Source organism: Hippopotamus amphibius, chromosome 3 (genome assembly GCF_030028045.1).
Source record: "Hippopotamus amphibius kiboko isolate mHipAmp2 chromosome 3, mHipAmp2.hap2, whole genome shotgun sequence".
NCBI lineage: Eukaryota > Metazoa > Chordata > Mammalia > Artiodactyla > Hippopotamidae > Hippopotamus > Hippopotamus amphibius.
Window position 1 is genome coordinate 49,262,421 of NC_080188.1, and position 26,578 is coordinate 49,288,998.

At 41.3% G+C, this 26,578-nt stretch overlaps 1 protein-coding gene across 1 annotated transcript in view; it reads left to right on the plus strand.

Moving 5' to 3' along the window:
* Window positions 1-26,578, plus strand: part of FRAS1 (Fraser extracellular matrix complex subunit 1) — a 505,547-nt gene that overhangs the window by 68,942 nt on the left and 410,027 nt on the right. Inside the window, exon 2 of the mRNA XM_057725661.1 lies at window positions 11,248-11,279. Coding sequence (XP_057581644.1) covers window positions 11,248-11,279 — 32 coding nt within the window. The remainder of the gene's footprint in view (window positions 1-11,247; window positions 11,280-26,578) is intronic.

The window sequence follows — 26,578 nt, forward strand, 5'->3', positions numbered from 1 at the left end:
ATTAAAAAAAGAAAAAAAAAAGTTTATCTCAGGGAAATCATTGGGTAACTGCAGAAAGAACTTTTGTAAGAATGGTTAGTGCTGTATTATTTACACAGTAAACAACTGGAAACAACGTAAATGTTCTTTGAAAGAGTACTGGCTCAATATGTAAAGACATATTCATACAGTGTAAACCCAAGCAGCTCTTAAAAAGAATGAAGTGGACCAATATGATTTGGTTTGGAAATTTGTAGCCCAGCTTTCTTGTTCAGTGGGAGAAAAAAGGCAGGTTACAAAACAGCATGTGCATTCTGACACTTTTTTTGTAAAAAGAATTATGTTTAGTTAAGCAGAGAAAAATGTCTGAATGTATTTGCTGTGGTTATCTGCATGGAGGGGTTAGACTACAGCAGAGCCCATCGATTTATACTTCTGTGTTATTTGAATATTGGTTTTGGTCTAACTATATGACGCAGAAAAATAAAAGCAACAAATATTGTCACATGCCAAAACTCATAAACCAGAACCAATGCACTAACACTGCAGGAACACTTCTGGGGCAGGTGAAAGGAGAAGCTCATAGAAGTCACGTTTAGAGAAGGAGACGATGGAAGACCCAATATATCCAGTGTGCAGAAGGAAGACAAAGAGCACATGAGGACGGGGGCACCGGGAGAGCGAGGAGGGAAAGCACAGTAAAGTGGAAGACTGGAAAAGCAGAGTGAAGACAGACTGGAGAAACAGTAGAGCAGTTACAAAGAAGGTCAGCCAAGCCTGGGTATTACTAGGGAAGGTGCACCCTGGGGCCTTGCTGGGAGGCAAGAGAGTGTAGGTAAGGATAGTTAAGATGGTTAAGAGCAAGGGCTCTGGAGTGAAGCAGTACAGTTAGCGCTTGCTGAATATCCACGTGTTCACCTGTGGGCCCCAGCTCCCCTTACAGTTAGGTTGGAGCCACGTGACTCTTGCCACTGGACTCTGAGAGGAAAGCCTGAGGCTCGTAGGAATTTCAGTGCCTCCTTTATTGCTCTCTGGCCCTGATGCAGAAGCAGTGCATGCCTTGTGTTCCATGATGGCCTAGCAACAAGAGGTTATCAATGCCCAGGAGCCAATATGAAGGGGCCATCAATGTCCAGGGGCCAGGATGTGATTGAGAAATAAACTTGTGTTGTTTCAGACACTGTGACTTGGGGGTTTGCCTGTCATTGCAGCTAGAGTTGCTTGCTCTAATACGCTTTGTTATGTATTAGCTGTCTTGACTTTGGACAGATTACTTACCTCTCTGAGCAATAGTTATTTCTCCCGCAAATGGAAATAATAGGAGTACCTATCTCACAAGACTATTGGAGGATTAAATGGAAAAGTGTACAGTCTTAAGCACAAAGTATGCAAAAGCGTAAGCTATTATCATTGCTGTTATTACTATCCTTTAGAGCAGTAATTGATAAATCACGAACCCCAAAATGGGCAGCAACAAGGCCAGAGACATGCTAATAGACCATAGCAGGACTGATCCAAGGGGATATTGTGGGACATGTTCGTGGAAGTCTAAACCAGACATACAAATGAAAAGCCTTGAGGATTCAGGCCCAACTTTCTCTGGCAAGTGAACTTCTATCAGTGGAAGCATTGGTTGTTGGAATGAAGCTCTCATATGCAGAGATTAATGTATAGACATAAGCTAGTTATGATTGGTTGCATATTCATAAAAATGCTTACTAAATTTCCATCATAGGAAATAGGTTATGCTAATATAATTCTTTCCCCAACATTTTAAGTGTCCACAGAAGACACTAGATATGCCTAATATTTCTGAATTATTGTTGACTCTTTCAACCATTTGGTCATCCAAGGATCTTGGTACACGGACTCTGGGCTTGTCAGCTCTCTACCTTATTAGGATGATGTGAGTGGGCCAGTGTGTGCCCCTGTGCTGGGCTGCTGGTGGACTGGGGGTGTTATAAATAAATCCAGCATAAGATGAATTCAGGGTAAGGTGGTAGTGCCATTCTCCCCCTACCCCCTCACTTCCCTCCTTTCTTCATTTCCTTTCCTTTAAAAAAAAGCTAGCGTATCTGCATTTAGCACAAGAATAACAGATGTCTTATTGAGACTTCTTTGAGTGCCATGATTGTATGATTTTTTAAAAATAAAATCATATTGGTTCTTGGGAGAGCAAATTGTCTAAGTTACTCCTATCCTAGTCAGTGGTGGCTACAAAATTTCTATAAAGCAGGGATTAGGATGGTAATGTGGTTGACAGACTGTGTTGGCAGCTGGGTTTTCACAGCACTTTAGATGCGACTAAGAAAATGTCAACTTTCTAATTAAAAAAAGGGAGGGAATCTTTTTTTGGGGGAATGGGGGTTAAGACACCTGACCCTACTTGGTGTGGCCACAGCTCTCAGGGACTTACTATTTTGCTCAGTTCATTCTTTCAACAAACATTTAATGAGCACCTACTATGTGCTTCAGATACAATGGTGACAATCTCTGTCCCTGAGACTACCACAGCCCAGGAGAGACTTGCACAACCCCTGGATCCTGTGAATATTCAAAGGTCAGTGCTAGGTTGTCAGACGTTCCCTTTTGCCTTGGCTAACTGTAATAGTTACAGGATCTGCTGGTTGCAATTTATCGAGTTATTCTGAAAAGTGAATGGTTCCACATGGAGCCAGTGAGGAGTAGAACATCTGCTGGATTATGGTGATGGGGAAGACGGGAAGTTGGGCCCCTGCTGTTTCACAGCTCGGCCTACAGTGCTTGGACAAACTCCCCTCCCACAAGCTAGCCCATCTGGGGTCAACTGAGAGACCCAGGACATCTTTTCTCTGGGCCAATCATAATCTAGGCAGCATCCTTCCGATGCAACTATTTTCATAAAACAATTAACCCTAGACCAGCTATTTTTTATTTAGTCCTATAAAAATAGCTGCCGGCACTCAGTGCTCACGCGGAATCAAGCCCTCCACTCTTCAAGGGCGCGCCCCAGTCTGCCTTGCCCTGACATTTACTTCCCAGTCTTTGGCATTTGGGGGCGCAGCTGGAGCCACCTGGCGAGGCCGCGTAGTGTTCCACTGACAGCCTCTCTCAGGGAGAGGTAAAGGTGCATTCGCGGTGGGAGGCCCCGCCTAGGACACACACACCGAGATCCTCCCAGGCTGCTGGTAAACCGACGATGCGACAACCGGAGGGTCCCAGAGGGAGGAAGATGGATCAGATCCGCCTCACTCTCTTAGTCCAGCCAGAGTGGCGGGGTGTGGGGGTGGGAGTAGCGCCGGGTTCCTTGACTGTGGACATACCCCCTCAAATGAGGGGTGTGGATCCGGTTCGCGGGTCCCTAGGCTGTGGCAGGAGCCAGGACCACGCCATCTTCCCCTCCAGCCCTCCCTGGTGTGACCACTTTCGATCCCGCCCCAGACAAAGGCAATCTGAACTCCAGCAGAAAGAAAAAGGGGATCAGGTTGCTCTCTCGGCCTCCCCTCACTCCCCCCTCCTCGCTTCTCCCCTTTCCACGTGACTCTCTGGAATCTTTTGCAAAAGCTCCGAGTCTCTGGGTCCATTTTCACACCGAGCACAGGGGAGAGGAAGGAGAGGAGGGAGGCGGAGGAAGGCGGAGCGTGTGTCCTTTACACGCGGGGTTCCAGAGGGGGCCTTATTCTGTGCGTTTGCGGGCTCTCTGGTCGAGTGGCTCTAGTTCGGGGGTCCTTTCCAGGCTCTCGAGCATTTTCCTCGCTGCATTGAAAATTGTGGCTCCTCCTCACTCCGGTAATCACACCCCGACCCTGCAGACCGGCTCGGGGCGTCCGGCGCGGAGGTGGCCGCGCCCCGCAGCGCTCCTCACCCAGGCAGCCGCGGGGGCGGGAAAGTAGCGGCAGAGGCCCCCGCGCCGCCGCCCGGCCTTTCCTCGGAAGCTTCCGCACAGTCTGCGGCAGGGAGCGCAGCGCGAGGCGGCGCCGCGCGGCTGCAGCGCACGCGAGTCCCAGGAGCCGCCCGCAGCGCCGCACAAAGTTTCCCCGCGAGCCGCCCCAGGTGGCCGAGGGCCGCCGAGCCGGGTGGCCCAGCCCGGAAGGAGGAGGGGGTGGGTCTTTCGGGGCTCCTGGCGACCCCTCGGCCGACGCGGCGCCGACGTAGAGCGTCAAGCGAACTTTAAAAAGCTGCTGCCGAGGAACCTGCGCCGGGATCTCCACGGCTGGGGAGCCGGGAGCAGACGGGTCCGGCCTGAGGGACATGCGGGGAGATCCGGTCGGCCGGTGACCGGCAACTTTCCGGCGAGGCTTGGCCGCAGGGAGCTGCGCCCTGCCTCCTCTTCTATTCTCCCAAGCGCAGCCCACGCTGGCGTCCTGCTCTGCTGGAGAGCGCGGCGCGCTCTCCGCCGCGCAGCGAGGGAATTGAATCCCCCGCCCGCCCCGGCGCCCCCGGGCTGATGTGAGAGCCGCTCTCGCCGGTCTGTCGCCTCCTTTCCCCGGAGGTGACCGTCGCCCGCCGTTCCCCGCTCTCGGTGCGCCCAGCCCGGGGCGCCGGAGCCTGCGTTTTGGCAGACAACTGGTTCTTGGATGCTGAAGGCTGGGCTTGTCCAGCGAGGCGGCAATGAGTGTCTTCAAAGTGTGGCTCGGGGTGGCCCTAGCATTTGCAGGATTGCCTCATCATTCTGAAGGTAAGAGAGTGGTGCCGTGTGTGTGTGTGTGTGTGTGTGTGTGTGTGTGTGTGTGATCGTACTCTTTAAAAAGCTCAGCGGGTTTACGGTATTATGGGTCAGATGGAAGTTTTGGGGGGATGGCTGGGTGGGTGGTGGTGGAACTAGAGTGGGCTTTTTCTGAGAAGATTCCAACTCCTGATTGTTTTGCATGCAGATTACAAGCCCCACTCCCACCTCCCTCTCTGCCCTGAGCGCATTTGGGTGGGTGGGTGGGTGGGTGAGTGGCCGATTGAGGTGCCATCTCTGAAATTGGATTCTCTTTCTTCCCACTTCCCTGCTGTCCCCGAATGGAAAGCAGCTACAGGAAGCGTAGGTCAGGAGTGGACAGTTTCAAATACCTGTGTAAAAATACTTATGCTCCTATGAAACATAAAATCCGGCACCTTAAAACCCCCTCCTCTCCCGCCCTCCTTTCCCCAATGAGTCTATCCGTAAAGTCCAATTAAGATTTTATAAGGTGGTTAGAGTGTGTTCTGGAGGTAGACAATTCAATCGCACTAAAAGAAATCTCCCCACTACAGAGAGGCACGAGCCTGCCTCTTCCCCTGAAAAGAAGTGGTTAATAAGAGTTTAGCTCCTTTCTCTGACTTCGCCCTCTGCCTCCCAGTTTTCCTCCGAGGCTCCAACCTACGTGTAAAACCCCGGAGCTGGGGGAGGAAAGGAGGAGACTGTGGGAATTGTCGCCATGATAGCAAGAGCAGTGCGAGCTCAGGCAAATAAATGAATCGACAAGGAAATTAAGAGTTTGGGGGTCCTGGGATGGCGGGCCCGGGGATGCGAGGCGCCGTGAGCTCCCACCTGCTTCGAGTCGCGAGGAAAGTCGCCTCGCCGGTGCTTAGGGAGGGGGATGGGAGCTGGCGGGCTGAGGAAGACGGCTTAATCCACCGCGCCGGGCTCTCGGCTTCCCCTCCCGGCTCCATTCATTATTCATCTAGCTGCGGGCAGAAGAGTTCACCTGGCCCGCCGCAAATCACAGCCGGAGCCGCGGCCGCCGCGGCCGCGGGGCGGGGCGCCTTCTCCGCGCGGGTGCGGACCCGGGCGCAGGACAAGGGGCAGCGGCAGCCCCCGAGGAGGACACAGCCCTGCTCGGATCGACCTGCAGCCACCTGAGCAGAGCTGCCTTTTCCTAGCTAGCTTCCCGGGAGAAAGTGGCGTGGCTTTGGAAACGCACAGCAGTGGGGACTTTCCTGTGGGTGGAGGGACCGCCAGCCCGCGTCCTCCCGGGAATTACGTCAAGTGTGTATGATCCCGGGGAAGAGCAGGTCTGGGGCCTGTGCAGCCCTTTTCAAACAGGGCATAAACCTGTAGAACCATGTCTTTATTTTATGTGTGCATGTGTATGCAAACTTAAAAAACAATAAAACTTATAGGACTTAATTGTAGTAAAGCACGTGGGAGAGTCAACCTGAGCCACCCAAATGTGGATTTGAGATTTAGAAAAATCACGTTTTCACTAGGTGGTGGCAGGTTCCTACTTAGGATCATATCCCAGCAACGCGGAAAATGGGCTATCTGTCCCTGAGAGCTCACCAGGGGGTAGTTGGAATGATGTAGGAGTTTTGCTTTTCAGAAGCAAATCTCTTGAAATTGCAAAAGCCATTATTATTAACGGTTTGCAGGGTTCTCTCTTTGGCAGACTGGTTGACAAAAGGGCAAAGTTTAAGAACGTGCAAAGTCTTCTGATGCAGGAGGAAGAGTGTAGGGCACAAGAGGAGTTATTCCTCCAAAATTCTTTGGAAACTTTGCTTCTTACTGTTTCACCCCACCTTCAGAACATTGTAGAATCATCTCACAACTTGGATTGATGGATATCTGAGAATTTCCATCCAAGTCATAATGAGGCTTACCTAAGAATGAATGCATGCATGAATGAATGAATACGGGCATTTATTGAGCTGGTGCTATTTGCCTGGCACTATGCTAATAAGCACTTTACATACTTTATCTCATTTAATTAAATTAATTAAATGATAACAGTCCCACAGCCAAAAAATCAGCTGCTATCTGATGAGACCTTTGATTTGGTTCTGTCAGGGTTTTTTTTCTCTTAAAAATAAGAGCATTGAGGTCAAGAATGGAGAGCTTAAGGATCTTAGAGATTCCCTTGAGTTTTTATTATTAGCCCTGGCAATGATTTTTAAAAATGGAAAAGAAGCATTTGCATGTGTGGGTCTCTTAATGTGACCTACTCTGTGATACTGTTGCTGTCCAGGCCATGGCAGAATTTGTTATTTTCTTCTCAATGCTCAGAGAGCATGTCATATATGTTTCTAGTACACCAGTTAATAATTCTGTAATTTTAGTTGATAAAGATGCAGTCTTCCTTACTTAACTGTGTGCTCACTGAGGGCGTAGGATGGCTCCAGGTTATTCTTATATCTCCAACTCAGCTCCTGGTACGCAATAGGTGCTAAAAAATGTTGGTCAGGTGAATGAGTATTGCCAAATCACATTTCAAATTAAGCTTAGACTTCTGCTGTGTGACCTTGAATGAACCACCTAACTTCTTTGGGCCGTGGTCTGTTATTCACCAAATGCAGAAGTCGGCTGGGTGATAGCTCTAAAATACTTCTGGTAATCATCCAGCATAGAAAAAAAAAAAAAAAGATCAATATTTTCTGCCTAATTTGTGGTTAGTTGCAACTTTCTAGTTTTGAATTTTATTTTAATTATTAAAAGAAAAATGAAGTTTTGCAAGTAGGTTATTGGCAATGTTATTTTACATTTTCTTGTATTGCCAAGCTGACAAACCACTGTGGTTTGAGAACTTAATAAAATCAAGAAGTCACAGAGAAACTTCTAGCAAACATGGCTGCTTTCTGAATCACATGAGTTTCTGGAGAAGCACATCTTGAGTTGTGTTGACCCGTGGAAATCCTGTGAAGTTACACTAGATAGAACATGTTGACTGTGGATAGAGAAAGATTTTTGAATTGGTTAAGAGAACTGAGTTCTAGTCTATGTCCATGGCTCCCCATGTGACTTTCGCCAATCTTAAAATCTTCCAGTCTTTTTCCTTTAAATACCATTAATAGAACATACTGAAAAGGATCATTTGATAGACAGAGTGTTTTATTTATGGGTGCAACAGCATATTTGGTTCCACCCTTGGCTGGAGAGTTCCTTCTGTGTAAGATTCACTGCTTAAAACTCAATGTTAAGAAAGGAAAGACATTGGACGGGAAAAAATAGCCTATCTCTTCATTCTTTCATTCATAAATCTTTATTGATAGCTTATAAATCAGGTTATCAGGTTATATCTGGTAGGGACATGCAGACATCAAAAAAAAAATCATAATGCCTGCCCTCAAGGAGTTTGCGTTTCTGGAAATCATTAGTATAGGTAAGGGAGCAGTAGGACATGTGAACATCGGTCCTTGGTATGTTTACCAATATTGAATAATTGCAACTCTGCATCTTTTGGCTTTGCAACTACCTGCAAGTGGAAATAAAGAGGTGTTGTATTGTCATAGGCTTTTATCTCCATCATATTACATTTCCGTTCTCCTCTGGGGATTTGATTCTGGGTGTTACCCTCTGCAAATAAATCCTTTAGTGAGAGCACAGCCATCTGTATTCACTGTTGTGGACTTGAGTGGCAATATTACTCAATTTTACTCAGACACAAGTAGTCATAAAATACTCTCCACCACTTGGCTCAGGAGAGGGGAGGGGACTAACACATGGCATAGTTGGAGCCCTGTGCCAAATCTTACCCTAGTTCGAAAACAGTTGGCCCATTTTCATTTTAACTACTCTATTAATTGATCTGACTCCTGATTGACAATAATCAGGACATGAGCTGTCCTGTCAGTCCAGAAAATGATTCTATTTTAACTGTTCCACAGTGTACAAGCCATATGCTGAATTATATCACAATATAAAGCTTGAACGTTTAAATGCCAGCTTGTGGCTGCTTGTTCCTAATGAGTCATGTTTTTGTGATACTGTGCACTTCAAATTTCTTCATATCTTGCGGTCATATCTGCCACTATTTCTTTGAACAGATAGATCTGACATTTTGTGACTCAGGTTTAACTTCTCTAATTTATTCATGTTATCAGGTAGGGTTTCTACAGTGAATAGTTTCAGAATGTGAGTACTGGTACAAATTATATCTCAAATTTTCTCTGAAAACTTAAGATTTTATACAGGTATCTCATAATAGAGTACATTGTAATGTGCCAAAGGGCCTAAAAGTAGACATTTGCATGTTTAAATGAATATGAAGTGACATTTTGCCTATGTGACCTGCAAGAAAGATGCCAACTACATGGGAGGAAGGTCTCAGGATGTTGGCTTCCTTTCTCGGCACTTCCTTCACCCTGCAAAACTCGATGCACTTTCTCACAGGTGTCAGAACTTAAATTACTCGCCATCTCAGCTGTGTTCCGTGCCCTGAAACTCACCAAGTTCTTGATCAAAGAATTCTACTTCCTCTTGTCTTTTAATTTTCCTTTTTTCCCCTTCTAGAAGGCCTGTTTTTCCTTCTAGATCTGCATCATCAGCCAGAATTCCCCTTAAGATGCAGTTTCCTTTCAAGTTCAAATAAGCCAAAATCAAAACCTCAGATACAGTTGCAATTCCAGTACTCCTTGAGAAAAAAGTGATGAGTGGCAAGAGTAACGTTGTTTTCCAAAGTTTATGAGTTGATCGATTAGTGAAAAGGCAGAACCAAAAGCTGCACCCAGCACTCAGTGCCAACAAACCTGACTTTGTCTGCTGGTGGTTGCGAAGCTTGTGCCAGTGTGGGAGAAATATGCTTGCTTTGGAGGACTCCATCTGGCATTGGGTGGTGATGAATGTTTGATGGGACTGGGCATCACAGTGGAATGCTTTATTTTCTCTAGAGGGAAGCGGTGAGGTTCTGGAAGCTGTGTTAATGGAGACTCACTTCTGCAACTGCCTTTCGGGTAGAGCTGTTGTGTTTTAGGAAAGCCCTCAGAGGCCAAGGCTTATTTCTTTTAGAATTGTACATCCTAGAGTGGCCCAAATTGACTTATCTCCTTTTTCTAATGATAGAATTTATCAGCAGTTACAGATAGTTTTGACTTGAGTTTCTAGCGGATGTTTGGCTTAACCAAGTGTGTTTATGGTGCCACATTCAATGCTGCTTTATTTGTTCATGTTACAATGATTTTGTAACATTTGTCTAAATTTCTGGAAGCGGGTTTCGATATGAGTACTTGGATACTTCTTAAGATGCCGGTTCCTTTTGGAGCTTTGAAAGGATACTGGCTTTAGAGGGTAGTGCTATGGAGGAAGGCAATAAAATTATTTGAGGATGGTTTTATCTAAAGGTTAAATTTTGTTTGTTCTAAAGGTTAAATTTTGTTAAGTTGTACCTAAGTGATGATCTTAATGTTTAACTTTTAAATGTTAGAAGTAAGTAAATAAGTCCATTTAAGTAATTAGGAATTGAATTGTGTTGACATATATATTTATGTACCTATATATGATTATTTTATATATATCTATATCCATATATATGTTTTTATATACACATATGCTTTCTTATGATGTACATGGACTGAAATATTGTCTTTCAGTATTTTAGGAACAGGATTTCTTAAAGAAAAATAAGTTAGGAAGAATTTCCCCCCAAGGTTTTATCTCAAGTTATTCTTATTGAATGTCAAGGACACAAAAGTCATTTCAATAAATTTGTCTGTGGAGATCTTTGATTCAAACCCCAAGTGTAAATAGCCATCTCATTGTCTTTCAATATTTTTCTTAATGTTGTTCTTAATATTGTTCCATTATTAGTAGATAAGGTAGACCAGTCCTTTCCTGAGAAGTTAATAGTATTGAAACTTCACAAATAATCTGCTGGAGGCCAAGCTCTGTAGTAAAATGTGTCCTTCCCTCTTTGGACGTCAAGTGTGGCATATTGTCAAGGTGTGCCTTGTCTTGGTATGTGTATGGTATTCCAGTCTGCTTTGCAGCCTGTTTCTGAGCTAGTAGCTGTTAGCAGACTACCCACGTGTTTATAGGTTAAATCAACACCTGTTGTGCTGTTCAAAAATTGGTTTAGAAAAAGCATAATCTTGTGGGCTGGAAAGCTTCATGAAGGAGATGATGTCAAGTTCAAGGAACTTGATTAAACCAAATGCATCTCCTGCAGAAAACGAAAATGAGTAAAGGCACTGACATATGAAAATATCATGGGATCCTAAGTTGGCCTGTTGAGCTGGACTGGAGAAATTACGTAAGCAAAGAGGGGCAGAGAAGCCTGAATAAGTAAATTGGGACTGGATTACGGAGGCTTTGCAGATTTGTCATATAGGAAAATACACACTGTATTTATAGCATGTCTTTATAAATACACTTAATTTAAAATTCAAATAATAAGTTTTAACAATGCTTTCCTTCATGCATGTCCAAGAAATGATGTTTTGGTGTATGGGGTTGTTTCCTCTGGGGCAGTATCCTCAAGCTTTTTGGAAGAAGCTCAGTTTGCTGATTATGCTGCATGTAGATGCAGTTTTAGTGTAATTTGGCCTGGACAGTCAGTGCCTATTGGTCTGTTATACGTCCCTTTTAATTCTTGTTTTGTTTTTTCCCCACAGGTGCTTGTGTCTATCGGGGTTCCTTGTTGGCGGTAGGTCATTTTTCATATATTTGGTTTATTTCTTTTGAATGTAAAATGCTTGATTGAGGTTACTGAGTGAGTGAGGTGACCCTGCCATTATAAAATATCTTTATTTTCCTTCTCAGTTTGAGGATTATCCCTCATCCTGGCACAATCATGCTCAATTACTTAATACCTTTTCCAGAGTGAATTAGTTCCATTCAGAACTCAGGTATTGGAAGAGAAGGTCAAACACCCAACACAATTTGTATTCTATAGCTGTCTTGTGAGTTCTTTCAATCAGAGAGAAAATTAGATCCCATTCTCTTGTCAGATATGAACTAGGGCACAATTTGTTTATCTTCCTGTTGTATTTGCTTCTTCCTTTGAATCCCCCGCCAAAAAAATACACAGTTTTTGAGTACAATACAGAGGATCCTGACTGGTGCTTTGAATTATACATTTAAGTTTTGGTAAACAACAAACAAATTAACATTTTATCTCTGATCCTTTGCCATGTAGAGTAGAATTGATTTTGAATTCAACGTCAGAATGACTTGGGGGAAAAGCTGAGGCGAGATTCCTGCATTTCTTTTCATTAATAATGTAGTATGGTGCGTAACAGTGTGTTAAAGCCTTATTGAAAAGACCGTCTACACTCCATCAACTCTAATAAATGATGTGACAAGTCATTCTTCACCACTTTTTTATTTTAGTTTAGCAAATGCCGTAATAAAAAAAGAACTCAGATGGTCAGAAAAGGTTTGCTCATTTACATCCCAACCCGCCATTGACGTGTGATACTAATATGTCATATTGGATTACCCTTGTGGTATTGAAATAGATGAGAAATATTTGAAATATCTGAGAGTCTAGATAATTGTAGATGTTCACAGTAATATTCTTGAATCTGAACTTTATGTAATATAGTTACTGCTCTGGAGATTTTATGGGTTTTTCCTTCCTTACATTTTTCTATTAAAGAATCAGGAGAAAGCCATTTTCCACTCTCCCATTCTGTGCCCTTAAAAGCCTACTTTTTCCTTCTGTTTATTCTTTAATACACTTTAGGAATCATTTTAAAATCAAAGTGCTATAAAGTACATCATCAGTTTTGGGGAGCTCTGGTAGATATTACCGACAAGTTAGTTGTCCGTTTTAATACAAAGAAAATGGCTTATTGTATAGAGTGTTTCATAGCTTTTCAATATATTTTCATAGCTATCGATCCACCTGATACATACAGTAGGTCTGTGAAGTAGGCAGGCCACATATTATTTTATACCCTCCTCCTTTTTAATGAAGAACCAAGGATGAGACAGAGAGCTGTGCTAAAGGTAATTGACCATTAGGGCGTGGACCAGAACAAAACCACCTGTCTTCTTTCTGTTGTTCTGAATCTGAAGAAAGTGGCTAGACTACCTTCTATGTTCGACGTGGCAGCATGGCGTTGTATATTTGAATATGAAAGCATCAAGTATCAGTTCGGTTCGATCAAGTTAAAGGTGTGGGCACCAGCACACTCCTGACCTCTCCCACTGGCTTCTTTGCTTACCAAGACTCCGCTGCATTTGTTCCTACACCTCCTCCAGCCTTGGTTATGCAACTCAGGCAGAAAGACAATACATTTACTACAATAATAAAGATTATTATTAAACAAATATTTGTTGAGTGACAACTCTGGACCTGCTATTCTAGGCACTGGGAATGCATCTGTGAACAAACAGGCAAAATCCTTGCCTTCATAAAGCTCGAATTCTAATGAATAAAATATTTTGAACGTCAGATTAGCTTAGGAGAAAAACAGTATGGGGGTGGAGAGATAGAAAAGGCTGCACAGGGGACAAGGGTGGCCTCTTGAAATAAGAGGATAGGGAAGAGCTCCCTGAGAAAGTAAGGTGATATTTGAACAAAGACCTGAAGGGCACTATAAGAGCCAGCCCCCTGGTTATCCAGGAGAGAATTCCGAAAAGGGGAACAGCAAGTGTGAAATCTGAAACAGGAGCTTGCTTGGCCATTTGAAGAAGTACGTGGAGGTCAGTGTGGCTGTGTGATCCACGCAGAGGATGTCAGGAGACGAGGTCAGAGAGATGGGCAGTGACAGAGCAATGGGTCCTTCTGTGGACTTTAGCTTGTCCTTTCAATCAGGTGGGTGAGCCACTGGAGGACCTAGAGCAGAGGAATGACAAAACCTGACTTATGGTTTAATTAAACTGCTGAAATAGGAATATGAAAAGAAATAGCATTTGTTTCTAAGGAAACTATGTTGAATACTTTAAAAAAAAGACTCCATAGAGGTGAGTCACTGAAAATTTGCTGTCAAATTAAGTATGAGAGAAACAACTATAAAAGATTGGGGGGAAAACACAAAAGTCCAGAGAGAGTCTGCCTTTGAATTTATTTGCAACCACTTGAAGTTCTCTTTCCATTTTAAGGAACTTCAAGCTGGAAGCGGGGATGATGCATTGAGGCCACAGCTAATTGTGTGCATAATTCACTGCCAGTCTCTCGCCACACGGCCTGGTCTTGAAGAAAAGCACTGCACCTGCACCAGTGAAACTGAATGAATGTGCATTTATGTATTGTGAATTAAAATACAAAGTTTAAGAACATTTATATACTGTTCTAGGATTCTCTGGTTAAACAGCTCCTTGGGTGAGAGGATTTCTGTGGTAAGAGGCACCACAGTCAGGAGCTGGCTTTGAGGAAGTGGCATGGCATCCCACCTAAGCCCTGTAGATCCTACCCATGTGCGTTTTAGAGCTGGGCATGACTTCAGAGACCATGTAGTCCAAACTCTCCACTTTATAGGTGGGGAAACTGAGACAGGGATGTGAAATTCTTGCACTTCCATCATTTCTCAGGTGAGTAACCAGATGTGGAAAGTGGTTCTGGTTGAAAATGGAAAAGCACCAGCTTTACCCAGAATTCCGTGAAATATACCAAGCAATTGAGGACATGGATGGAAGCTCTGGCTGCTAGTTGCTAACTCTCAACCTGTCTCGTGAGGTTTCCTTCCACTGGTACCTTTTCCATCTCATCACTTGTTGCCTGGGAAGCTGCCAGATAGAGTGGGTCATTCACGGCCCCTGTAGTCTGACAGACCTTTAAAAAAAATTTTTTTTAATTGAAGTATAGTTGATTTACGATGTTGTGTTAGTTTTAGGTGTACAGCAAAGCAAATCAGTTATGCATATGTATGTATATATGTATATATGTATATATCTATTCTTTTTCAGAGACTTTTCCATTATAGGTTTTTACAAGATATTGAATATACTTCCCTATGCGATACAGTAGTTCCTTGTTGTGTATCTATTTTATATATAGTAGTGTGTATCTGTTAATCCCAAACTCCTAGTTTATCCCTCCCCTCTTTGGTAACCACAGTTTGTTTTCTGTGTCTGTGAATCTATTTCTGTTTTGTAAATAAGTTCATTTGTATCATTTTGTAAGGTTCCACATATAAGTCATATCATATGCTATTTATCTTTGACTTCACTTAGTAAGGTAATCTCTAGGTCCATCCATCTTGCTGCAAATGGCATTATTTCATTCTTTTTATGGCTGAGTTGTAGTCCATTGTATCTACATACCACATCTTCTTTATCCATTCGTCTTTTGATGGACACTTAGGTTGCTTCCATGTCTTGGCTGTTGTGAGTAGCGCTATGAACACTGTATCTTTTTGAATTAGAGTTTTCCAGGACAGACCTTGTTTTGATTGTTCTTCGTCTGCTACAAACCAGCTCTGTGACCAAGCTACATAACCTTCCTGAATCTCTATCACCTCTTCTATGAAATGGGGATATATAGAGCCTCTTATGAAGGGTTTTTGTAGAGTACAGAAGGTAATGAGGGGAAGACACCCAGACTCAGTGTCTGGTGTGTGCTTTTCTGCAGTAACAAAATTCCTCTTTCCCAACCAAGAAGGACAAGGGAAAGGGACAGTTATTCAGCACCTTCTATGTATTTCATACGCTCAACAATCCCAGGAAATAGGTGTTGTCTTTACGTATAAGGAAACTGAGGCTCAGAAACTCTGAGTCAGTTGTTCAAAATCACACAGCTAGTCAGCGCTAGAGGAAGAGGGCGTTCCAACCCGGGTCTGACTCTAAAGCCATTTCACCAAGCATGCTGTTTCTCACAGCCAAGCCAGTCTGCTGGTTGTCTCTCAACATAACTAACTTATTTTACCCTCAGCCCTATGTGCCCACCCCCTCCCTGCTGCACCTGTCATGCAGTTGTCTCTGCCAGTCTCTGTGCTGACCTCCTGGAAAAGCCAGCTGTCCCTGGCTAACCCCTTCCCATTTAGCCGAGGCTCTCCTGTACTAGTGCGCGCTAAATTCACCGCACAAAGCAAGGAAGGTTTAGAGGTTATTCCATCCTCATATATAGTATATGCTATATTATACATACGTACCCACACAAACCCCAACTTCTGACAGCTCTGTGGACTCGCAGTGACACTCTGGGGTCATTTGGTTCTAAGTCCCACGTAGCCATCTCTCAGTTACGTACTGACTTCGTAGGTCTCTCTTCTTTCTTAACAGTCTTCCCGCCTTTCTCTTCTTTCCATTCCTCAGGTCAGAAAATACCCAGGAAGGTCCTCTACCTTTAGAAACACTGCATAGTCTATTTTGGGGTGTGTCTCTTACTCCACAACATCACTGCACTGCTGGGCTCTCAGGACTTTCTCAAAGTTGGCCGCAGTGGACGAGAAAGTGTGAGTGGGTCAAATCAGGACTCCATCAGAGGGAAACTACCTACTTCATATGTTTAACTGTGACAGCGGCATCGAGTGTGAGGCGGAAAATAGATTTTTTTATTTCAAAGTTTTCACTTCTCTCCTGTTCTTTTCCATCTGTATTGAGTAAAAAGAAGTTCAGTGTCCTTTGGCCTCACCACAAGCACACAGCTCCTTTATAGGTTCTTCCTGGGGGTGGGTGGTTGGACTCTCCAGTTTTTATATCTGTAAAACGGAGATGAAATGATTTACTTCACAGGCTTGTTGTGAATGTTAAAGGAGATCAGCATGAAGCACTTAGCCCGGTGCTTGTGACCTACAATAAAGGTTAGCTGCTATTATTGTTGCTGTAAAGCAGTTATACTTGGCAAAGGTGGACACAGCTACTCTTCTTCCCCAGATCAAAAGTGTTGAGTGTTGGGATTATCCTACTTGGAGTACTTTTCCTCATAAATGCTGACAAAGTACATCATGAGGTACTAACTTTTAGCACATTTGAAAGGAAGAAAAAGTTTCCAAGAAAAATTAAAATTGTGGAGTGTTTATTATATATAGTATAACACAGTGGAAAGATCCAGTCTCTGGAGTTTAAATCTTGGTTCTGCTACATACTTGCTGTGTGGCCTCAGATATGATACTTTAAACAGCCAAGTCTCAATTTCATTGTCTATATAATAATATGCCTCATAGGGTTGGTGTGAGGATTACCTGAGAGGGTGCTTGTGAAAGAACCCAGAACTGTGCTTGGCAAGGAACAGACACTCACATTACCGAGGTGGCAACAACATGTCAAAGTGGAAGTGATTGCCTGGTAGAAGCCAGGGTGTCTTGATTCGGGTCCTGGCTGTGTAATTACTAGCTGTGTAGTATTGAGTAAGTCACTTGAATGAAATGAGGTTTCAGTTTCTAAATTCGTAAAATGAGAGAGTTAAATTAGATCCTCTTCAAGATTCCTTAGTCCAGTGCCATCCAATGGAACACTCCGTGCTGATGGAAACATTCCAGAGCTGCATTGTCCAGTATGGTGGCCACGAACCACGTGATTATTGAGCACTCGAAGTGTGGCTGGTGACACTGAGGAACTGGATTTTAAATTCTCCTTAATGTTAGTTAAAATTTATAGTCATGCATGATAGTGGCTACTGTGTTGGATGTACAGCTTTAGAACTTTAAAATTCTTAACTTATTCTAGTACGTAAGCTTGAGTTTTAGTCTCTTAGGTGGTTCTCACCCTGGGCAAGAGTTCACTGCGGTGGTGTTAGTAGTTTGAGGACGGTCACACAAAATTTGTTAGAGCACCTGAGTTTGCTGTTTGTTTGTTTGTTTGTATAATTGTTTTATACATATATACATATGTATATAATTATTATAACACTGCTCTCCCCATATTGCTCGATATATTTTCTTGAATAAAAGAAAAGGGGAGGCGTTACAGCTAAACCCTCACCTGCAATCAATCCTACATATCCTACTGAATTTTTTCCCAGCTTTATTGAGGTATAATTGATACATAAAAATTGTATATATTTAAGATGTACAACTTGATGATTTGGTATGTGTATATGTTGGGAAATAATCACCACAAGCAAGCTAATAAAATTATCCCTTAGCACAGTCAACACTCCTTTCTCACTCCCTCTCTCCCTCTCTCCTTCTCTCCCTCTCTCCCTCTCTGCCTCCCATCCTCCCTCACTGCCTCCCTCCCTCCCTCCTTCCCTCCCTCCCTCCCTCCCTCCCTCCCTCCCTCCCTCCCTTCCTTCCTTCCTTCCTTCCTTCCTTCCTTCCTTCCTTCCTTCCTTCCTTCCTTCCTTCCATAGTGAGAACTCTTAAGATCTACCCTCTTAGCAACTTTCAAGTATATAATATAGTATTGTTAATTACAGTCACATTTTATACCTTAGATCTCCAGAACTTGTTCATCTCACATAAATGAAATTTATACCCCTTGACTAACCTCTTCCCCTTTTCTCTTCCCTCCACCCCCCGCCAACCATTCTTCTTTCTGCAATATGAGTGTAACTGTTTTAGATTCTGCATATAAATGAGATCATGTCATATTTGTCTTTCTGCATCTGGCTTATTTCATTTAGCATAATGTCCTTCACGTGCACTTATGTTGCTGCAAATGGCAGGATTTCATTCTTTTTTAAGGATGAATAATATTCCATTATCTATATCACATTTTCTTTATCCATTCTTCTGTTGATGGGTATTTGGGTTGTTTCTATATCTTGGTTATTGGGAATAATGCTGAGAGGAACATGGGAATGCAGGTATCTTTTCAAGATCCTGATTTCATTTTTTTGGACATATGCCCAGAAGTGAGATTGCTGGGTCATAAAGTAGTTCTATTTCTAATTTTTTTGAGGCCCCTCCATACTGTTTTCCGTAACACACTGATTTACATTCTCACCAACATTGTACAAGAGTTCCCTTTTCTCCATGTGCTTTCCAGTACTCGCTATCTTTTGTCTTCTTGTAACAGCCAGCTTAATAGGTTTGAGGTAATATTTCATTGTGGGTTTAATTTATTTCTATTGAAGATATTATGAAATATTTTTGGTATTTTGTCAAAGTCTGATATATTCGTGGGAGGGTTATCCACTGTATATTGTGGTGGAAAAAATTAAGAACCTCTGGTCTAATCTGTAAGCCTTGTTGATTAGGGTTAAGGAGAATTAAAGAAGACAGGTAGTGCTCTTCAGTGCTAGCATCCTTTTAAAAAATTGATGTGCTATAGCATTATTTTCTTTTATTTGAAACTGTAATACAAATGAGGTAGCCCATAGGAATGAAAACGTTTCGGGCTTGTGTTTGTGCTGGTAGTCATCAACATGCTCAAGAAATTTTATGGAGAAGAGAAAGGGGAATTTGGAAGCTTTCCCTATTAAGTGCTCAAAGCCCCCACCCCAAACACTTAGTAAATCTTGGTCACAGGCTGCTATTAAACACCCGGAACTTCTCAGCAACAGCGGCGGGGTGGGGCGAGGGGATGCTTGGCATCTTGTGGATATACTCAGGGGGGAAACAACAAAATCAGCCATTCCTTAATTTTCCTTAAGAGTACTTTGGGTATTGTAGGATGCAATCACTGTTCTTCATTATAGCTTAACAAGAATTCATCATTTTTTAAGCCTGTTCATTTATTTTTAAATACTGAGTAATATACTTTTAAGTGGGGGAGGCTACTCTTTATTAAAATATAATTCTGGGATAAAAACAATTTTTTTACACAAAATCAGAAGCACATCATCACTGTGCTAGGTGCTAGAATAAGTTTTGAGAAGTAATGAGCTTCCTTTAACTAGAGGTATTCAAGTGGAGTCTGGACAGTTTGTATCACAAATGAGATAGTGGTGCCTTGGTCTAGACTTCCAAAAGCCTTTCTAACTTGGGTTCTAACTTGTGCAAATTGAGGATTAGAGCTGTATGTTTCTGTCTTAAAGAAGCCCTGGTGGGGGTGGGGGTGGGGCGTGAGAAAATCTCCTGACTCCAGAGCAGAGGTGTACATTGAAGGGTTTCTCCCCTGTATTTCTTCAAAGGGACCGATTTTGTACCCTTGGGTACCAGGTGGTGAGAATTGGGCTATAGGTGCCTCAGATGATTCTTTTTCTCTTTGCTTAGTTTTTATAAATTGTCCAGCATGATCAGATGTGGTAGTTTCCTCTTTGGAAATTCATATCTTCTGAGAATAATTGTGTGAGAGGAAGAATACAAGAGATTTTATGCTCTTATTGGTGAATAATCCATATGCATTTTCATTCTTATTCATATTCTTCTGGTAGGAACAGATGTTTTAAGTTAACAAACACATTTCTTATGCTTTGTTTTGAATTTAGAAGATGCATCTGCGCTTGGCAGCCATATTAATTTGTTCAAAAGATGGTAGCATGATCATATATCTCAATTTTTTGGTTAGACCATACATTCCCCACACCTTTTTCTTTTTAAAGTTTGTGTCGTTTTTACTTCAGTTGCCGTACAACCTAGTACCTCCTTTTTTTTTCTCCATTTGTCTGTTTATAACTACAAAATATGTACATATACATGTTTATTTTATACATAGTACATTTGTATATGCATATATATATATTTCCTAGAAAAGAACTGTCACTCATTTATAACAGCTTATGGTGTTATCTTATTGTAGTTACTTTTTAAAGTCCTCTGCTTACTAAGGGAAAAGATAATATATAAATATCAAATGACAGTTATGAGTTAAGCAAGCTTATGTTTTCTTGGAGTTTGAGTGACAAATGTCTAATGAAAATTTGGCTTTAAAAGTCTCATATGGATGGCATTCTGCTTCTGTGTCAGGAAGGGACACAAATGTAAAATCGGTACAAAATAATTTTAAAAAATCTGAGCAGTTTTATGTAAAATAAGTACGTAGTCTCTGGTATGCCATCTGAATTCTTTTTAGCTATGATTTCTTAGTTTCCCTGAGTTTATAAACTAAATGAAAGGAAGAAGGAAAGAGAAAAGCTTTCATAGTAAGAAACAGTTTATTGTTCGTACCCAGGAGATGCTTGAGTTTGGGCCATGACCTGTGAGTTCTTTCCTGACAGCTCCCAAGATTGGTTATTTATTAAATTTATGTCATTCCTTTCTTCCAAAGGGAAATTGAATGGGTGTGGGAGGGGCTGAGAAGAGGAGGGTGTCTGCATAGGAGAGCAGATTTCATAGTTCCTTGTACCTTACATTCTTGAAATGTTTTGTAATTGTGAATAGGAGAGAATTATTAACAGACATCCTCATTCTTTGGTGCTCTTACTATACTTAGTTTCCCTCTAATCCAGAGGGAACTTGGTCTAAGAGATGAGAGAACAGAAACAAAAGAAATTCTAACCAGAAATTAGTGGCCTAGAAGACCCCTCTCCCTCTCATATTTGCCGTGGGTATATGTAGTAATAGTGATCCACCTGGATTGCATATACTTATCGATCAACTTCCATGTGCTGAAAGATGTGAATTACAGACCCTGGGGTGCCTACCCAACAGCCCTCTTTCTCCTTTTCTCTACTGGCAAAGTCCTAATTTTTTTCCAGCTCCCACCCCTTCCCCACATAACTTGTGTAAATCCTAGTTGCAGGCTAGTTTGGAAGTTTACATTCTCTTGCCAGCATTGGCTTAGGAGTGAGTGTATGACCTAGTTATGGCCAATGAGATATGCAGGGAAGTCTTGGGTGCTTGAGAGAACCCTATAAAGAGTACCTCTTTCTCTCCAGTTCTGAAACAAAGAAGAAATATAGAAGTAAAAATATCACCTTTTAATTTTTTTAATCAGTGAAGCTAACATGGAGGCTATAGCTTTAATTTTCTTAGCCAGATAGGCTTACTGGTTCTGAAACCACAGGATCCAGCTGACTAGGCATCGCAGACAGAGCTTTACAGAGGCAGCTTTCCCATGTAGAAAGGCTGCTCACGTGAGATCGTTGCTTGAAGAAGCAGAGGAAAACTTATGCTCTTGGTTGAAAGGTTTGCTTCCTAGAAGAAGAAGGAAGACAAAACTGAATTAAGCATGCCCAGTTACTCTTTGAAATTTACTAGTTAGATAAATTATGCCACCTTCCCAGGAGTGGGAAGAAAGCCCTGGAGTAATATGTTGATGTCCCTTCACAAGAAGGAAACCTTAGGAGAAAGAATTCTTTATTAATGAGAGATTTTATTTATAATTATTATTTTAAATTTCTTTTTTTTGGAGGGGGTTTGGATTTTAAAATTTTATTGCTTGCTTGATTGATTGAAGTATAGTTGATTTACCATATTATACTAGTTTCAAGTGCACAGCATACTGACTTAATATTTTTATAGCTTATACTCCATTTAAAGTAATTACAAAATACAGTAAAAACTTGGTTTGCAAGCATAATTTGTTCCAGAAACATGCTTGTAATCCAAAGCACTTGCATATCAAAGCGAATTTCCGCATAAGAAATACTGGAAACTCAGGTGATTCGTTCCACAACCCAAAAATATTCATATAAAAATGATTACAATACAGTAATATAATACAAAATAATAAAAAAAATACAAAATATAAAGAAAAATAAATTAACCTGCACTTACCTTTTAAAACCTTCATGGCTGGTGTGAGGGAGACAAGAGAGAGGAGGGTTATTGTGTAGGACGACTTTCACTATCACTAACGGAATCACTGCTGTCTATTGGCTCAATGGAATCTTTTTCTTTCCCTGCAGCTTTTTTTTTTCTTCAGTATTTTACATCCTTTTATTTTTATTTCTTTAAGCACTTTATTGGAATATAATTGCCTTACACTCTTGTACCAGTTTTTGAGGTACACCGAAGTGAATCAGCTGTATTTACGTATATATCCCCATATCACCTCCCTCCCGCGACTCCCTCTCTCCCTCCCTGTCCTGGCCCTCTAAGGCATCACCCATCATTGAGTTGATCTCCCTTTGTTATATAGCCACTTCCCACTAGCTATGTATTTTACATTTGGTAGTGTATATATGTCTATGCTACTCTCTCATTTCGTCCCAGCTTCCCCTTCGCCAGCCCTGTGTCCTCAAGTCCATTCTGTACATCTGCATCTTTATTCTTCCCCTGTCACTGGGTTCATCAGTACCATTTTTTTTAGATTCCATATATATGAGTTAGCATACGGCATTTGTTTTTCTCTTTCTGGCTTTGCTGTGTATGACAGTCTCTAGGTCTATCCACCTCATTACATATAGTTCAATTTCATTCCTTTTTATGGCTGAGTAATATACCATTGTATATATGTGCCACATCTTCTTTATCCATTCATCTGTTGATGGGCATTTAGGTTGCTTCCATGTCCTGGCTATTGTAAATAGTGCTGCGATGAACATTATGCTATGTGTTTCTTTTTGGATTATGGTTTTCTCTGGGTATATGCCCAGGAGTGGGATTACTGGATCATATGGTAGTTACATTTTTAGTTTTTTAAGGAACCTCCAAATTGTTTTCCATAGTGGCTGTACCAACTTACATTCCCACCAACAGTGCAGGAGAGTTCCCTTTTCTCCACACCCTCTCCAACATTTATTGTTTGTAGATTTTTTGATGATGGCTATTCTGACCGGTGTGAGGTGATACCTCATTATGGCTTTGATTTGCATTTCTCTAATGATTAGTGATATTGAGCATCTTTTCATGTGTGTGTTGGCCATCTGTATGTCTTCTTTGGAGAAATGTCTATTTAGGTCTTCCGCCCGTTTGTGGATTGGGTTATTTGCTTTTTTAGTATTAAGCTTCATGAGCTGCTTATATATTTTGGAGATTAATCCTTTGTCTGTTGGTTTGTTGGCAGGTATTTTCTTGCATTCTGAGGGTTGTCTTCTTGTCTTGTTTATGGTTTCTTTAGCTGTGCAAAAGCTTTTAAGTTTCATGAGGTCCCATTTGTTTATTCTTGATTTTATTTCCATTTTTCTAGGAGGTGGGTCCAAAAGGATCTTGCTTTGATGGATGTCATAGAGTGTTCTGCCTATGTTTTCCTCTAGGAGGTTTATAGTGTCTGGCCTTACCTTTACGTCTTTAATCCATTTTGAGTTTATTTTTGTGTATAGTGTTAGGAAATGTTTTAATTTCATTCTTTGACATGTAGCTGTCCAATTTTCCCAGCACCACTTATTAAAGAGGCTGTGTTTTTTCCATTGTATATTCTTGCCTCCTTTGTCAAAGATAAGGTGCCCATATGTGTGTGGGTTTACCTCTGGGTTCTCTATTCTGTTCCATTGATCTTCCTATTTTTGTGCCAGTTACCATACTGTCTTGATCACTGTAACCTTGTAGTATAGTTTGAAGTCAGGAAACCTAATTCCACCAGCTGCATCTTTCCTTCTCAAGATTGCTTTGGCTATTTGGGGTCTTTTGCATTTCCATATAAATCATAAGATTTCTTGTTCTACTGCTGTGAAAAATGCTGTTGGTAATTTGATTGCGATTGCATTGAATCTGTAAATTCTTTGGGTAGTACAGTCATTTTCACAATATTGATTCTTCCAATCTAAGAACATGGTATATCCCTCCATCTGCTTGTATTGTCTTTGATTTCTTTCATCAATATCTTATAGTTTTCTGCGTACAGGTCTTTTGCCTCCTTAGGCAGGTTTATTCCTAGGTATTTTATTCTTTTTGTTGCAGTGGTAAATGGGAGTGTTTCCTTAATTTCTCTTTCTGCTCTTTCGTTGTTAGTGTATAGGAATGCAAGAGATTTCTGCACATTAATTTTGTATCCTGCTACTTTACTAAATTCATTGATTAGTGCTAGCAGTTTTCTGGTAGAGTCTTTAGGGTTTTCTATATATAATATCATGTCACCTGCAAAGAGTGACAGTTTTACTTCTTCTTTTCCAATTTGGATTCCTTTGATTTCATTTTCTTCTTTGATTGCTGTGGCTAAAACTTCCAAAACTATGTTGAATAATAATGGTGAGAGTGGACACCCTTGTCTTGTTCCTGTTCTAAGAGGGAATTCTTTCAGTTTTTTACCATTTAGAATGATGTTGACTTTTGGTTTCTCATATATGGCTTTTATTATGTTGAGGTAATTTCCTTCTATGCTCATTTTCTGGAGAGTTTTTATCATAAATGGATGTTGAATTTTGTCAGAAGCTTTTTCTGCATCTATTGAGATGATCATATGGTTTTTATCCTTCAATTTGTTGATATGATGTATCATGTTGATTGATTTGTGTATATTGAAGAACCCTTGCATCCCAGGGATAAACCCCACTTGATCATGGTGTATGATTTTTTTAATGTGCTGTTGGATTCTGTTACCTAGTAATTTGTTGAGGATTTTTGCATCTATATTCATCAGTGATATTGGTCTGTAGTTTTCTTTTTTTGTGACATCTTTGCCTGGTTTTGGTATCAGGGTGATGGTGGCCTTGTAGAATGAGTTTGGGAGTGTTCCTCCTTCTGCTATCTTTTGGAAGAGTTTGAGAAGTATAGGTGTTAGCTCTTCTCGAAATGTTTGATAGAATTCACCTGTGAATCCATCTGGCCCTGAGCTTTTGTTTATTGGGAGATTTTTAATCACTGCCTCAATTTCCGTACTTGTGATTGGTCTGTTCATAGTTTCTATTTCTTCCTGGTTCAGTCTTGGAAGATTGTATTTTTCTAAGAATGTATCCATTTCTTCCAGGTTATCCAATTTATTGCCATATAGTTGCTTGTAGTAGTCTCATGATCTTTTGTATTTCTACAGTGTCAGTTGTTACTTCTTTTTCATTTCTAATTCTGTTGATTTGTGTCTTCTCCCTTTTTTTCCCTGATGAGTCTGGCTAATGGTTTATCAATTTTGTTAATCTTCTCAAAGAACCAGCTTTTAGTTTTATTGATCTTTGCTATTGTGTCCTTGATTTCTTTTTCATTTATTTTTGATCTTATCTTTATGATTTTTCCTTCTGCTCACTTTGGGGTTTCTTTGTTCTTCTTTTTCTGATTGTTTTGGTGTAAGGTTAGGTTGTTTATTTGATATTTTTCTTGTTTCTTGAGGTAGGACTGTATTGCTATAAGCTTCCCCTTTAGAACTGCCTTTGCTACATCCCATAGGTTTTGGGTTGTTGTGTTTTCATTGTCATTTGTTTCTAGGTATTTTCTGATTTCCTCTTTGATTTCTTTAGTGATTCCTTGGTTGTTTAGGAGTGAATTGTTTAGCCTCCATGTGTTTGTATTTTTTGCAGTTTTTTTCCTGTAATTGATATCTAGTCTTGTGGCGTTGTGGTCAGAGAAGATGCTTGATATAATTTCAACTTTCTTGAATTTACCAAGGTTTGATTTGTGACCCAAGATGTGATGTATCCTGGAGAATGTTCTGTGTGCACTTGAGAAGAAAGTGTATTCTGTGGTTTTGAGATGGAATGTCCTATAAATATCAAGTCGAGATGGTCTAATGTGTATTTTAAAGCTTGTGTGTCCTTATTATTTTCTGTTTGGATGATCTGTCCATTGATGTAAGTGGGGTGTTCAAGTCTCCTACTATTATTGTGTTACTATCGATTTCCCCTTTTATGGTTGTTAGCATTTGCCTTATGTATTGAGGTGCTCCTATGTTAGGTGCAGATATTTACAATTGTTATATGTTCTTCTTGGATGGATCCCTTGATAATTATGTAGTGTCCTTCCTTATCTCTTGTAATAGTCTTTACTTTCAAGTCTAATTTGTCTGATATGAGTATTGCTACTCCAGCTTTCTTTTGACTTCCATTTGCGTGGAATATCTTTTTCCATCCCCTTACTTTCAGTCTATATGTGTCCCTTGGTCTGAAGTGGGTTTCTTGTAGACAGCATATGTAAGGGTCTTGTTTTTGTATCCATTCAGCCAGTCTGTGTCTTTTGGTTGGAGCATTTAATCCATTTACACTTAAGGTGATTATTGATATGTATGTTCCTATTACCATTTTCTTAATTGTTTTGTTTTTGTTTTTGTAGGTCTTTTCCTTCCCTTGTGTTTCCTGCTTAGAAAGGTTCCTTTAGCACTTGTTGTAAGGCTGGTTTGGTGGTGTTGAATTCTCTTAACTTGTGCTTGTCTGTAAAGCTTTTGATTTCTCTGTTGAATCTGACTGAGATTCTTGCTGGGTAGGGT